Source organism: Perognathus longimembris, chromosome 3 (assembly GCF_023159225.1).
Source record: "Perognathus longimembris pacificus isolate PPM17 chromosome 3, ASM2315922v1, whole genome shotgun sequence".
Classification (NCBI taxonomy): Eukaryota; Metazoa; Chordata; class Mammalia; order Rodentia; family Heteromyidae; genus Perognathus; species Perognathus longimembris.
Window position 1 is genome coordinate 98559409 of NC_063163.1, and position 12018 is coordinate 98571426.

Below are 12018 nucleotides of genomic sequence, written 5' to 3' on the forward strand. Positions count from 1 at the left end.
CTCAAGGCTAGCACTCTGCCACTTGAGCCACAGCGCCACTTCTGGCTGTTTTCTGTATATGTGGTGCTGGGGAATTGAACCCAGGGCCTCATGTATACGTGGCAAGCATGCTTGCCACTAGGCCATATCCCCAGCCCCTCCAAGCATCTTTTGTTCTTAATATTGTCGTGTCAGATTAGTTGCACCTGAGAATGTTTATCCTGTTTTTGGTGCTAGCAAAGAGAAATATCCTGATTTAATAGGGGCATTGTGTATTTGTTATTGTATTCCTAATTATCTAGTTAATATAGAGCCAAGTATTACTACTATGATATTTCTTCTTCCTACTTTATAGATAACTGAACAAGCTCCAAAATATTATGTAAGAAAATCACATTTGTAGAAGAATAAAATTCCAGACTTGGTCTTCTCCTGACTCAGGACTAATTTCTTTTTCTTTTCTTTTTTTTGCCAGTCCTGGGCCTTGGACTCAGGGCCTGAGCACTGTCCCTGGCTTCTTTTTGCTCAAGGCTAGCACACTTCCACTTGAGCCACAGCGCCACTTCTGGCCATTTTCTGTATATGTGGTGCTGGGGAATCGAACCCAGGGCCTCATGTATACGAGGCAAGCTCTCTTGGCACTAGGTCATATCCCCAGCCCCAGGGCTAATTTCTTGATGAAAATGTGCCATTACAGAAGCCCGTGTCCTTTGAAGATGTGGCTATCGACTTCAGCTTGGAGGAGTGGCAGGACCTGGACGTTGCTCAGAGGACCTTGTATAGGGATGTAATGCTGGAGACCTACAGCAACTTGTTGTCCTTGGGTGAGAAAAAGATACATTAACTTACAGGGTCAAGTGCTTTGATTTTAGTAGATCTATGAGTATTTATTAAAGGTGCAATGCTATTTAGGTACAAGATTACAGAATATGGGAAGTAGTGCGTCTTTCTAAGAAAAATCCTCCCCTTGATTATATTAGTCCAGAGGCAATTTTATTCTCATTCTTCAAGAAGTCAAGGTAGCACCAGTTAGGCAACAGTTCTGAGACATAATCTATTTCTACGGGAGTTTCTTAAGAAACTCGTGGCCATTGTGATAAATGGATATGTAATCTAGGGTATAATGTATATTTCTACTCAATCAGAGGAAATCAGTAATTGAAAGTGGGCATTTAAAATCTGAAGGTTTTACGTGGCAGTCCTCTTCATGCCTGTAATCCTAGGTATGGAAATGCAAACCAGCCAAATCAGAAGATTCTCCAGGAGAATCCTTTCTTCAATTAAAAATAAAAAATCCGGGCTAGGGATATGGCCTAGTGGCAAGAGTGCTTGCCTCGTATATATGAGGCCCTGGGTTCGATTCCCCAGCACCACATATACAGAAAATGGCCAGAAGTGGCGCTGTGGCTCAAGTGACAGAGTGCTAGCCTTGAGCAAGAAGAAGCCAGGGACAGTGCTCAGGCCCTGAGTCTGAGCCCCAGGACTTGCCAAAAAAACAAAAAAACAATAATAATAATCCATTGAAAGTGGTAGAACTCTTGGGGCTGGGGATATGGCCTAGTGGCAAGAGTGCTTGCCTCGTATACATGAGGCTCTGGGTTCAATTCCCCAGCACCACATATACAGAAAAAAATGGCCAGAAGTGGCGCTGTGGCTCAAGTGGCAGAGTGCTAGCCTTGAGCAAAAAGAAGCCAGGGATAGTGCTCAGGCCCTGAGTCCAAGACCCAGGACTGGCCAAAAAAAAAAGAAAGTGGTAGAACTCTGGCCTTTAGCAAAAGAGCTCTGGGACTCGGCCATTCCTTGAGTTCAAGGGAATACACAGAAAAAAAAAAACAAAAAACCAAAGCTTGTATTTCTATGTGAAGTCAACCATGAAGCTATTGAGAAATGAGAAAGCAGAGTTTGGAGTAACCTGTGTACCAGAATGTCTGAGATCATTATAGCACAGATGTCCAGAATCAGCATGAACAATAGTTCTCCACTGTTTCTTCGTTACAGGGCACTGTGTTTCTAAACCCAAGTTGATTATCAAGCTAGAGGAAGGTATAGAAACATGGATGGGAGAAGCCTCAGGCAAGAATTTCCAAGGTGAGTGAATGCATCCTACACAGTGCTGTTGGAGACAGAGCTCAGGTGGTAAGTTCACTTTTTTTGTTTGTTTGTTTTTTAATTTATTTATTAATTAAATTTTGTTGACAAGGTGTTGTGCAAAAGGGGTACAGTTACATAATAGGGCAGTGTGTACATTTCTTGTGATATCTTACACTCATGTTTTTCTTTGCCTTCCCTAGATCAGGTAGGCATATATACAATACACAGTGTACCAAAAACATATACAGTAGCCACGTGGCATATGCCAAAGGAAATTCACCTAGAACTTTAAATATAACGTCAACAATAGAGTTTGCTTATCCTTGTCTTTTATGATCATTCAGACAGAGCTTTTGTGCTGTTGTGATCCAGTGAGAGGTCCACTTTAGACCTCGTTGTTTGGTTTTATTTACATAATGTAAGGTCGCTGACTGAAACTTGTGGGCAATACCATTTGACAAGAAGTTTTTTGTTTCTCAGACCTGGTCTCTACTGTCTCCCCCTCCACCCACCTTAACAGTTATATGTCAAGGTGATCATGCCCCTTTGTTTTCTGTGTTCAAGTTCTGACCATTTCCCTGTGAATACCAATATTTCACCATTTCTAATTGCTATGTAGTATTCCATTGTGTATAGGTACCGTATTTTTTGGATACAATCATCTGTGTAGGGGATCTGTGTTGTTTCCATATTTTGGCTATTGTGAATTGTGCAGTGATAAACTTGGAAGTGCAGATGTCTTTTTTATATCCCGAGACCTGTTTTTCAGGATAGATGCCTAGGAGTGCTATGGCTGGGTCATAGGGTAGGTCTATGTTGAGCTTTTATTTTTTTTGGCCAGTCCTGGGCCTTGGACTCAGGGCCTGAGCACTATCCCTGGCTTCTTCCCGCTCAAGTCTAGCACTCTGCCACCTGAGCCACAGCGCCCCTTCTGGCCGTTTTCCATATATGTGGTGCTGGGGTATTGAGCTGAGAGCTTCATGTGTAGGAGGCAAGCACTCTTGCCACTAGGCCATATTCCCAGCCCTATGTTGAGCTTTTTGAGGAACGTCCATACTGTTCTCCAAAGAGGTTGTACTGATTTTCACTCCCACCGATAGGGAGGAAGGGTTCCTCTTTCCCTGCATCCACTCCAGCATTTGTTGTTGCCTGAGTTCAGAGTATAGGCCATTCTAACTGGATTGAGGTGGTATCTCAGGGCTGTTTTTATTTACATTTCCTTTTCTGCCAGGGATGTTGAACATTTCCTCATGTGTTTCTTTGCCATTTTTATCTCTTCTCTTGTGAAGTGTCTCTTTAGCTCCTTTGCCCATTTCATAATTGGTTTACTGGGCTTGGAGGGGCTTAGTTTTTTGAGTTCTCTGTAGATGACGGATATTAGGCCTTTGTCTGTTGCTGTGCTGGAAAAGATACTTTCACGTATGGTTGGCTGTCTTTCTACTTTGGTGGCTATGTCTTTAGCTGTGCAGAACCTTTTTGTTTTGTAGTAATCCCATTTGTCGAGACTCTCCCCATCTGTTGTGCCCCTGGGACTCTATTCAGGAAGTTCCTTCCTGTGCCTATAAGTTCAATACAAAAGTTGCGAATGTCGCTACTGCAAGGGATGTCGCTACAAAGGTTATTGCTACTACAAAGGTTATCACTACTACAAAGGGTGTCATTACTACAAAGGATCAAACCAGTCAAGGCAGAACTCTTATCAGCTAGCTACTATTTCCTCAAGACTAATTATCTTAGATCACTGACTTCCCTATTTACTGTCAAAAGCTTTGGCTGGAGCAGCTGTGCATACAAGTCTCCCCAGGGAGGCTCTATGCAGGGGGCAAGAGTCTCATGACACAAAGTGTCTTCCTTTAGCTAACAAAGGAGACTCTTTAATGAAGATTTGTTCCAATGAAGTAGGGTTCCTTTTGTCCTCATCCCCTCCAACATTTGTTACTGTTTTTTTTTCCTAATAAAGGGCATTCTTACTGGGTTGAGGTGGAATCTCAATGTTGTTTGACTTCCATTTATTTTATGGCCAGTGACGAAGAGTACTTTTTCATATGTCTCTTGGCCTTTCTCATTTCCTCATCAGAGAAGTCTCTTTTTAAGTATTTAGCTCACTTGTTGAGGGGGCGCTTGGTTCTTTGAGGTTTTATTTGGGAGGAATTTAATTTTAAATTTTTTTTTTGGCCAGTCCTGGCCCTTGGACTCAGGGCCTGAGCACTGTCCCTGGCTTCTTCCAGCTCTTGGCTAGCAATCTGCCACCTGAGCCACAGCGCCCCTTCTGGCCATTTTCTGTATATGTGGTGCTGGGGAATCGAACCCAGGGCCTCATGTATATGAAGCAGGCACTCTTGCCACTAGGCCATATCCCAGCCCGGAATTTAATTTTTTTAGTTCTGAATATATTTTAGATATGAGGCCTTTGTCCATTGTAGGGCTGGTAAAGATACGTTCCCAATCTGTGGGCTTTCTGTTTATCTTTGAAACTATGTCTTTTGCCCAGCAAAAGCTCTGCAGTTTTATGCAGTTCCATTTGCCCAACCTTTCTTTGATTTGTAGCATTTCTGGGCCTTTATTAAGGCAATTTCATCCTGTGCCAAGGACCCAAGTGTTTCTCCTACTTATTCTTTTAGTGTTTTCAGGGTATCTGTTTTTATTTGGATGTCTTTGATCCTCATGTTTATTTATTTTTTGATGAATCATTTTAGATGTCCTGGAAATTGATGACATGATTAAGAGTTGCAAGGAAAGTCCAGAAGAATGGCTGTGTGAAGTAGCAATCAGCAAAAGCAACCCTGTGGATGAAAGAGTGAGATTATTGAGATCTTTTCATTTGAGCCCTAAACACATGCCAGAGCTGCATAGGAATAGTAGGAAATCCTTAGGAATGAGGACTGAGGCATCCATTGCATATCAGAGTATGGTTCTCCATTTTGAGCCTGAAGAGATCCATGCTGGATCCAGGCCTGGTGTCTCTCATGTAGATGAAAAATCTCTTGGCAACATGGAGACTTTTAATCAAAATTCCAAGAGTCCCAGTGAGCAGCAGTATTTCACAGATGGTGGAGAAGGGATTGTATTAACCTCAAAGACCATATTCTTTAAAAATAATTGTGCTTATGTGGGAGAAAATCATTATGAATGCAACAAATATGGAAAGTCCGACAAACACATGTCAACTCTAAGAACACATAATGGAATACATATTAGTGAGAAACATTATGAATGTAATATATGTGAAAATTCCTTCAGGAGCAAGAAAATTCTTAGAAGACATAACAAAATTGACTCAGGTGAGAGACCTCATCTATGTAACAAATGTGGAAAATCTTTGAGGTTGAGGACAATTTTAAATGCACATAATAGAATTCACTCAGTTGGGAAACCATACGAATGTAACCAGTGTGGGAAGTCCTTCACCTGGAAAACTCAACTCAGTATTCATCATGGAACTCATACAGGAGAGAAACCTTATGAATGTAACACATGTGGAAAGTCTTTTTTCAAGAAATCATACCTAAGTCTTCATGAGAGAACACATACAGGAGAGAAGCCTTATAAATGTAACACATGTGGAAGATCTTTTGCCCGGAAATCATACCTAAGTCTTCATAAGAAAACACATACTGGAGAGAAACCTTATAAATGTAACACATGTGGAAGGTCTTTTGCCCAGAAATCATACCTAAGTCTTCATGAGAGAATACATACAGGAGAGAAACCTTATAAATGTAACACATGTGGAAAGTCTTATGGCAGGAAAACAAAGCTTAGTGTTCATGAGAGAACACATACAGGAGAGAAACCTTATAAATGTAACACATGTGGAAAGTCTTTTGCCCGTCAGTCATGTGTTAGTGTTCATGAGAGAACACATACAGAAGAGAAACCTTATAAATGTAAGATATGTGGAAGGTGTTTTGCCCAGAAATCATACCTAAGTCATCATGAGAGAACACATGCAGGAGAGAAACCTTATAAATGTAACACATGTGGAAAGTATTTTACCTGGAAATCAGCCCTAAGTCTTCATGAGAGAACACATACAGGAGAGAAACCTTATAAATGTATCACATGTGGAAGGTCTTTTGCCCACAAATCACATGTTAATCTTCATGAGAGAACACATACAGGAGAGAAACCTTATAAATGTAACACATGTGGAAAGTCTTTTACCCGGAAATCATATCAAAGATTTCATGAGAGAGCACATACAGGAGAGCAATCTTATAAGTGTAACACATGTGGAAAGTCTTTTGTCCAGAAATCAAGCATTACTGCTCATGAGAGAATACATACAGGAGAGAAACCTTACAAATGTACCACATGTGGAAAATGTTTTACCCTGAAATTATACCTAAGAGTTCATGAGAGAAGACATACAGGTGAGAAACCTTACAAATGTACCACATGTGGAAAGTGTTTTACCAAGAAATCATATGTAAGTCTTCATGAGAGAACACATACGTGAGAGAAACCTTATATATGTATCACATGTGGAAAGCGTTTTGCAGATAAATCAAGGATTCGTGTTCATGAGAGAACACATACAGGAGAGAAACCTTATAATTGTAACACATGTGAAGTATTTTACACAGAAATCAAGCCTTAGAGCTCCTGAGAGAATACATACAGGAGAGAAACCTTATAATTGTATCACATGTGGACAGTCATTTGCCCAGAAATCAGTTGTTAGTGCTCATGAGAGCACACATAGAAGAGAGAAACCGTATAAATGTAACACATGTGGGAAGTGTTTTTCCCAGAAATCAAGCCTTAGTGCTCATGAGAGAACACATACAGGAGAGAAACCTTACAAATGTAACACAAGTGGAATGTCTTTCACCCAGAAGACATGTTAATATTCATCAGTCAACACAGAAGAGAAACCATAACGACTGTGGAAAGTTGTTAACCCACAAGTCATATCTAAGTACACAGAAGTGAGTTCAAACAAGTGATAAACTTTATCAATGTAATCAATGTGGAAAATCACTCACCTGGAAGTCACACCTTGCTTTTCATGAGAACACACACACATGAAAGAAACTATGGATTTAGCACATGTGGGAAGTTTTCACCCAGAAATCCCATCTTCCTGTTCATCAGCAAATATACACAGGAGAGAAACCTTAGGAATGCAGCACATTTGGAAAGTCCTTCAGGGTCAGGTCATCCTTAAGGAAACATAACAGAATTTACAAAGTTCAGGAATCATGAATCTAACCAGTGTGGGAAGTCTTTCACCGAGAAAACACACCTGTGCAAAAGAAGTCTAGCGAGGAGTGTAACTACTTTAAAAAATGCTACATTATTACTCACCAACAAGACATAGGAACACATAAAACAATTCTTGAATGCATTGAAAAGGAAGAAAATATTACTACAAAATTACACTAGAGATGAACCTTGAATACAATCAGCTAAAGAAAATACACCAGTTAGAAAGGAACAGCCATGGCATGCTGTCTCTTATTGAGTGTGCAATGATCAACAAACTCATATAGAAAAAGAAAGATGGCTCTGGACCCTGGGATAGAGAGGCACAAGAGCTGCATGTTCAATGATTCTACTGCTTCACATATGGAAATGGAAGATGAGAAATGTTCTAGGTCCATGGAAGAGCTGGGAGCCCAAAATAAAGATGTACTATCAGTTTTCTTCTGAATACAGAACATCTTTTGGTTCTGTATAATTTTTGAGACCCAATTTCTAAAGTAATTCCTTTTTTATGTGCTATCCTTGGGGTTTGAATTCAGGCCCTGAGCAATGTCCCAGGCTTCTTATTGCTCAAGACTAGCACTCTATCACTTGAGCCACAGCACCACTTTTGGCTTTTTTTATATATGTAGTACTGGAGAATCGAACTCAGTGCTTTATTCATGGTAGGCAAGCACAAAGGACCACTAGGACACATTCCCAGCCCCTAAAACCACATCTTTTACTGATTTGGACCACCTAAATTATCAACACAGTAGCCAATGAAGCTGGCCCTTGACACACACCTCTCATTCTAGCTACTCTGGAGCCTGTGGGCTGAGGATTTAGATTCAGAATCAGTCCATGCAGAAAATTCCACACGACTATTTGCAATTAAGCAGCAAAAAGTCAGAAGTGGAACTGTAGCCCAAGTGTTAAAGCACCAGACTTGAGTAGAGAAAACAAAGACCAACAGTAAGATAAACTTAGAAATCAGACTACTCAGTAAATTTTTAATTTGTCATTGAAATCAGGTACTTTAGAATATGTCTCTTTCAAAAGTGTTACATTTGATTTTAGATAATCTCTTGTTTAATGTGTACTTAATGGTAATCTTAATGGCAAAAAAAATGATAAAATAATGGCATTCACAGGGAAATGGTCAGTTCTGGAATGAATAATGTTGAGCGAGACAAGCCTAGAGCACTGAGGACAGATCATGTCTGTAAAATAAACTTCTTTTCAAATGGTATTTCTACTGTTTTGGTCAGCGACTTTACATCATGTCTCTAAAACCAAACAATTACTAAATAAATATAAAAAGGTCTAGGATAGACCTGCCAGGAGCACAATAGCTCAACAGCTACATACATATGATTATATAAGATGAGACTAAGCAAAATGAACTCCAAGAGATGGAAACAGGAGGATTTTACTGTCGTCATTATGTTTAATGTACTAGGTGAATTTCCTTTGACATACCCCAGTTGGTCACTGTATATGATTCTGGTACACTGGATATTGTATATATGCTTATCTGAACTAGGGAAGAGAAAGAAAAATGAAGGAGGGTGTAACAAATATGACAAGAAATGTACTCACTACCTTATTATGTAACTGTACCCTCTATGTACATCCCCTTATCAACAAAAAAATTTAACAAAGTAGAGCATGATGCTCTGAGTTCAAGCCCCAGTGCTGGAAATTAATGAACAAATACCTAAAACCAAACCCATAAGCCAGTGCGTAAGGGGATCTATGGCTTTGAGCACCCATACCCCCTGCCGTGTCCCCTCTGTACCGCCATCATGAAAATGGCAATGTAGTTGATGTGCAGCATTCTAGTGCTGTTTTACAAAGCCAGAGGAGAGTGGGTGCTCACAGCACCATCTTTCCTAAGACAGTTCCCCAAAAAGGATGGAGGAGGCAATGGAGAGTTTAGTGCACTGATGGATAATCCTATAACCAGGCAAAAATTCAATATCTCACCAACTAAGTATTAATATATTTCAGTGAAGAAGAGCAGAAAAGAATTTACCCCCAAGTGACAGCTGAAAATTTCCCTTTTCACATAGATCAAGGAACTGATGCATGTTAGGGCCTAGTTAAGCCACAGACTTTGCTTACAGTGGTATGAATGTAATAAGCTGCAATCCACAGGGCTACCAAAACCCCTGTACTCTGAGCCCAGCTCTAGGTTTGTTACTCTTTTCTTTGGGGAAGGACAGGGATTGTTTTTCCTCACAACTTAAAGAACAAAATATCAACCCTCACCTAATGGGTTTTCCCGACTCATTTAAATAATTACATTTCTAATTCAAACAGGGGCAACCCTCTATTGAGTCTATGAAGTAGCTCCACAAGTATACCTGCAACTCCCTTTATGAAACAAATCTCTGATAGTTTACATGAACTGAATGTAGGCATAAGAAGCATCAGGGGCTGGGAATATGGCCTAGTGGCAGGAGTGCTTGCCTCATATACATGAAGCACTGGGTTCAATTATCCAACACCACATATACAGAAAATGGACAGAGGTGATGCTGTGGCTCAAGTGGCAGATTGCTAACCTTGAACAAAAAGAAACCAGGGACAGTGCTCAGGCCCAGAGTACAAGGCCCAGGACTGGACAAAAGAAAAAAAAAGTTGTGGTACAAGAAGCGTCAAAGGATTCCCCCATACTCTATGGGTGTTCTCCAGATAGATGCCTTCAGTCCTCACTCTGACATGTGTCCCCTGACTGGATCTGCCCCCTGCATCTCTTGCTGCTTCATCCACCTTGTGAAACAGAGTGTGAAGTGCTTGAATGAACATCAGACTAGACCTTAAGAGCCTGTTTGATGTACATGAGACCAAAGAGAAATTGTCCTGGGTGTCATAGTTCATATCTTTAAGCCTAGCTACTCAGGGGGGTGAGACCTGAGGATCAAGGGTGGAAGACTCCCTGGGCAAGAAAGACTCTGAGACTCTCATCTCCAGTTAACCAACAGTAAACTGGAAGTGGAGCTGTGCCTCAAGTGGTAGAACATTTAGCCTAGAGCACAAAAGCTCTCAGCTCGAGCCCCAAGATTATTGAAGCTTCACTCATTAGGGGATGTTGAGAAAGCTACAATTATACTGACATTTGAATTTTTGTTTTATTTGAATCAATTCATCTAGTTGAAAGAGATAATATTCATGGTCTGCAATGTAACCAGGGAACTTTAAAAATCAGAATTGTTTGAATTTAAAGGTAGTTATCCCTGCTCTGCCCAAACTGGCCAGCACACAGTGAGCCCACTGGTGCTAATTTATTGCACAGTTCTCTGCACCCAGTCAATCCTTTGCTATCCTGATACCTTTTTTTCAGCATCATCATTATACATAAGTGTTGTCACTTCATTAAAAATAGTTCCCAATTTTCTCTGGCATTTAAGAGCTTGGCCTGATTAATAGCAGCATGAGTTAAAGCAAGTCCATGGTACTTGTTAGGGGCTAGTGATAGTAAAGCAGCCCAGCAACCTGTGCCCTTTCAGGAAGGAGCAGCCTTACCCCCACCTGCATTGTGTGGAGACCTGCCAAATTCGTGGGCCCATGCTATCTAAAATGATAGGTTCTTTCAGCAAGTTACTATGAGGCAGACTGTAACTCCATTGGCCACCTGCCTATGACCTGACATGACTATGCTGTTTGTCTGCAAGTGTTGTAACCTCCTTGGCCACCTGCATGTGGCCTGCCTTGACCATGTGATATTTGCCTATATAACCCGGCCCTGAGCCCAGCCCAGTGTGCTTCTCCCCAGCTCCAAGGCTGTGGCCTTGGATGGCCATTCTGCTGTTTACTTCTCCAATAAACCCCTCTTGGTACTTGAGGCTGTCTCTGAGTGGTGAACAATTGAAGGGATGGAGGATTCCCCCCACTCGGACCCCATTACTATACCAAACACAAATTTGTGAAGGCTTAGCAGAGGATGCTAGAGGAGATATATTTCAGTGTCAAAAACAATAATAAGATCATTGTTTGGGCTGGGAATATGGCCTCGTTGCAGAGAACTTGCCTCGTACACATGAAGACTTGGGTTTGATTCCTCAGCTCCACATATATAGAAAAAGCCAGATGTGGCTCTCTGGCTCAAGTGGTAGAGTGCTAGCCTTGAGCAGAAAGAAGCCAGGGACACTGCTCAGGCCCTGAGTTCAATACCCAGGCCTGGCAAAAAATAGAGAAAAGTTTAGATAGAATGTCTTCAAAGTAGGTTTCTAGAATCAGGGTATTTTCTTTGGAAAGGTTTTATATTACCATTTATACAAATTATAATACCCTGTATTATCTAATTGAAACCCATAAACGTGTTGGGATTATGGCCTAGTGGCAAGACCCCTTGCCTAGTATAGATGAAGCCCTGGGTTCAGTTCCTCAGCACCACTTATATAGAAAAGGCCAGAAGAGGCGCTGTGGCTCCAGTGGCAGAGTCCTAGGCTTTAGCATAGAGGAGCCAGGGATAGTGCTCAGGCCCTGAGTCCCAAGTGCCAGGACTGGCAAAAGAAAAAAGAAAAATACCACAAACAGCTTCCATTGTGCTTTATTATAATTGTGTGTGTTCTTTATTGCAATAAGAACCTGAGCATAAATGCTCTAAAATTATCTTTTGTTTTTGCACAATTAAAACTACAGACACTGTTCTCTTCAGTGGTTTGTTTCTGTAAATGATGGTGAATATTGTACATGGGTTTTTCTGACATGGAAAGATTCTTTACAAGGAAATAATATTCAAATCTTGTTTTG

At 40.9% G+C, this 12018-nt stretch overlaps 1 protein-coding gene across 1 annotated transcript; it reads left to right on the forward strand.

Annotated features, from left to right (window-relative positions):
* Nucleotides 1-2036: 2036 nt before the first annotated feature.
* Nucleotides 2037-10086, forward strand: LOC125349729 (zinc finger protein ZFP2-like). The gene is made up of 4 exons (XM_048344101.1): nt 2037-2067; nt 4767-6525; nt 6776-6878; nt 9958-10086. The coding sequence occupies exons 1-4, from the start codon at nt 2037-2039 to the stop codon at nt 10084-10086; spliced, it is 2022 nt and encodes a 673-aa protein (XP_048200058.1).
* Nucleotides 10087-12018: the final 1932 nt, after the last annotated feature.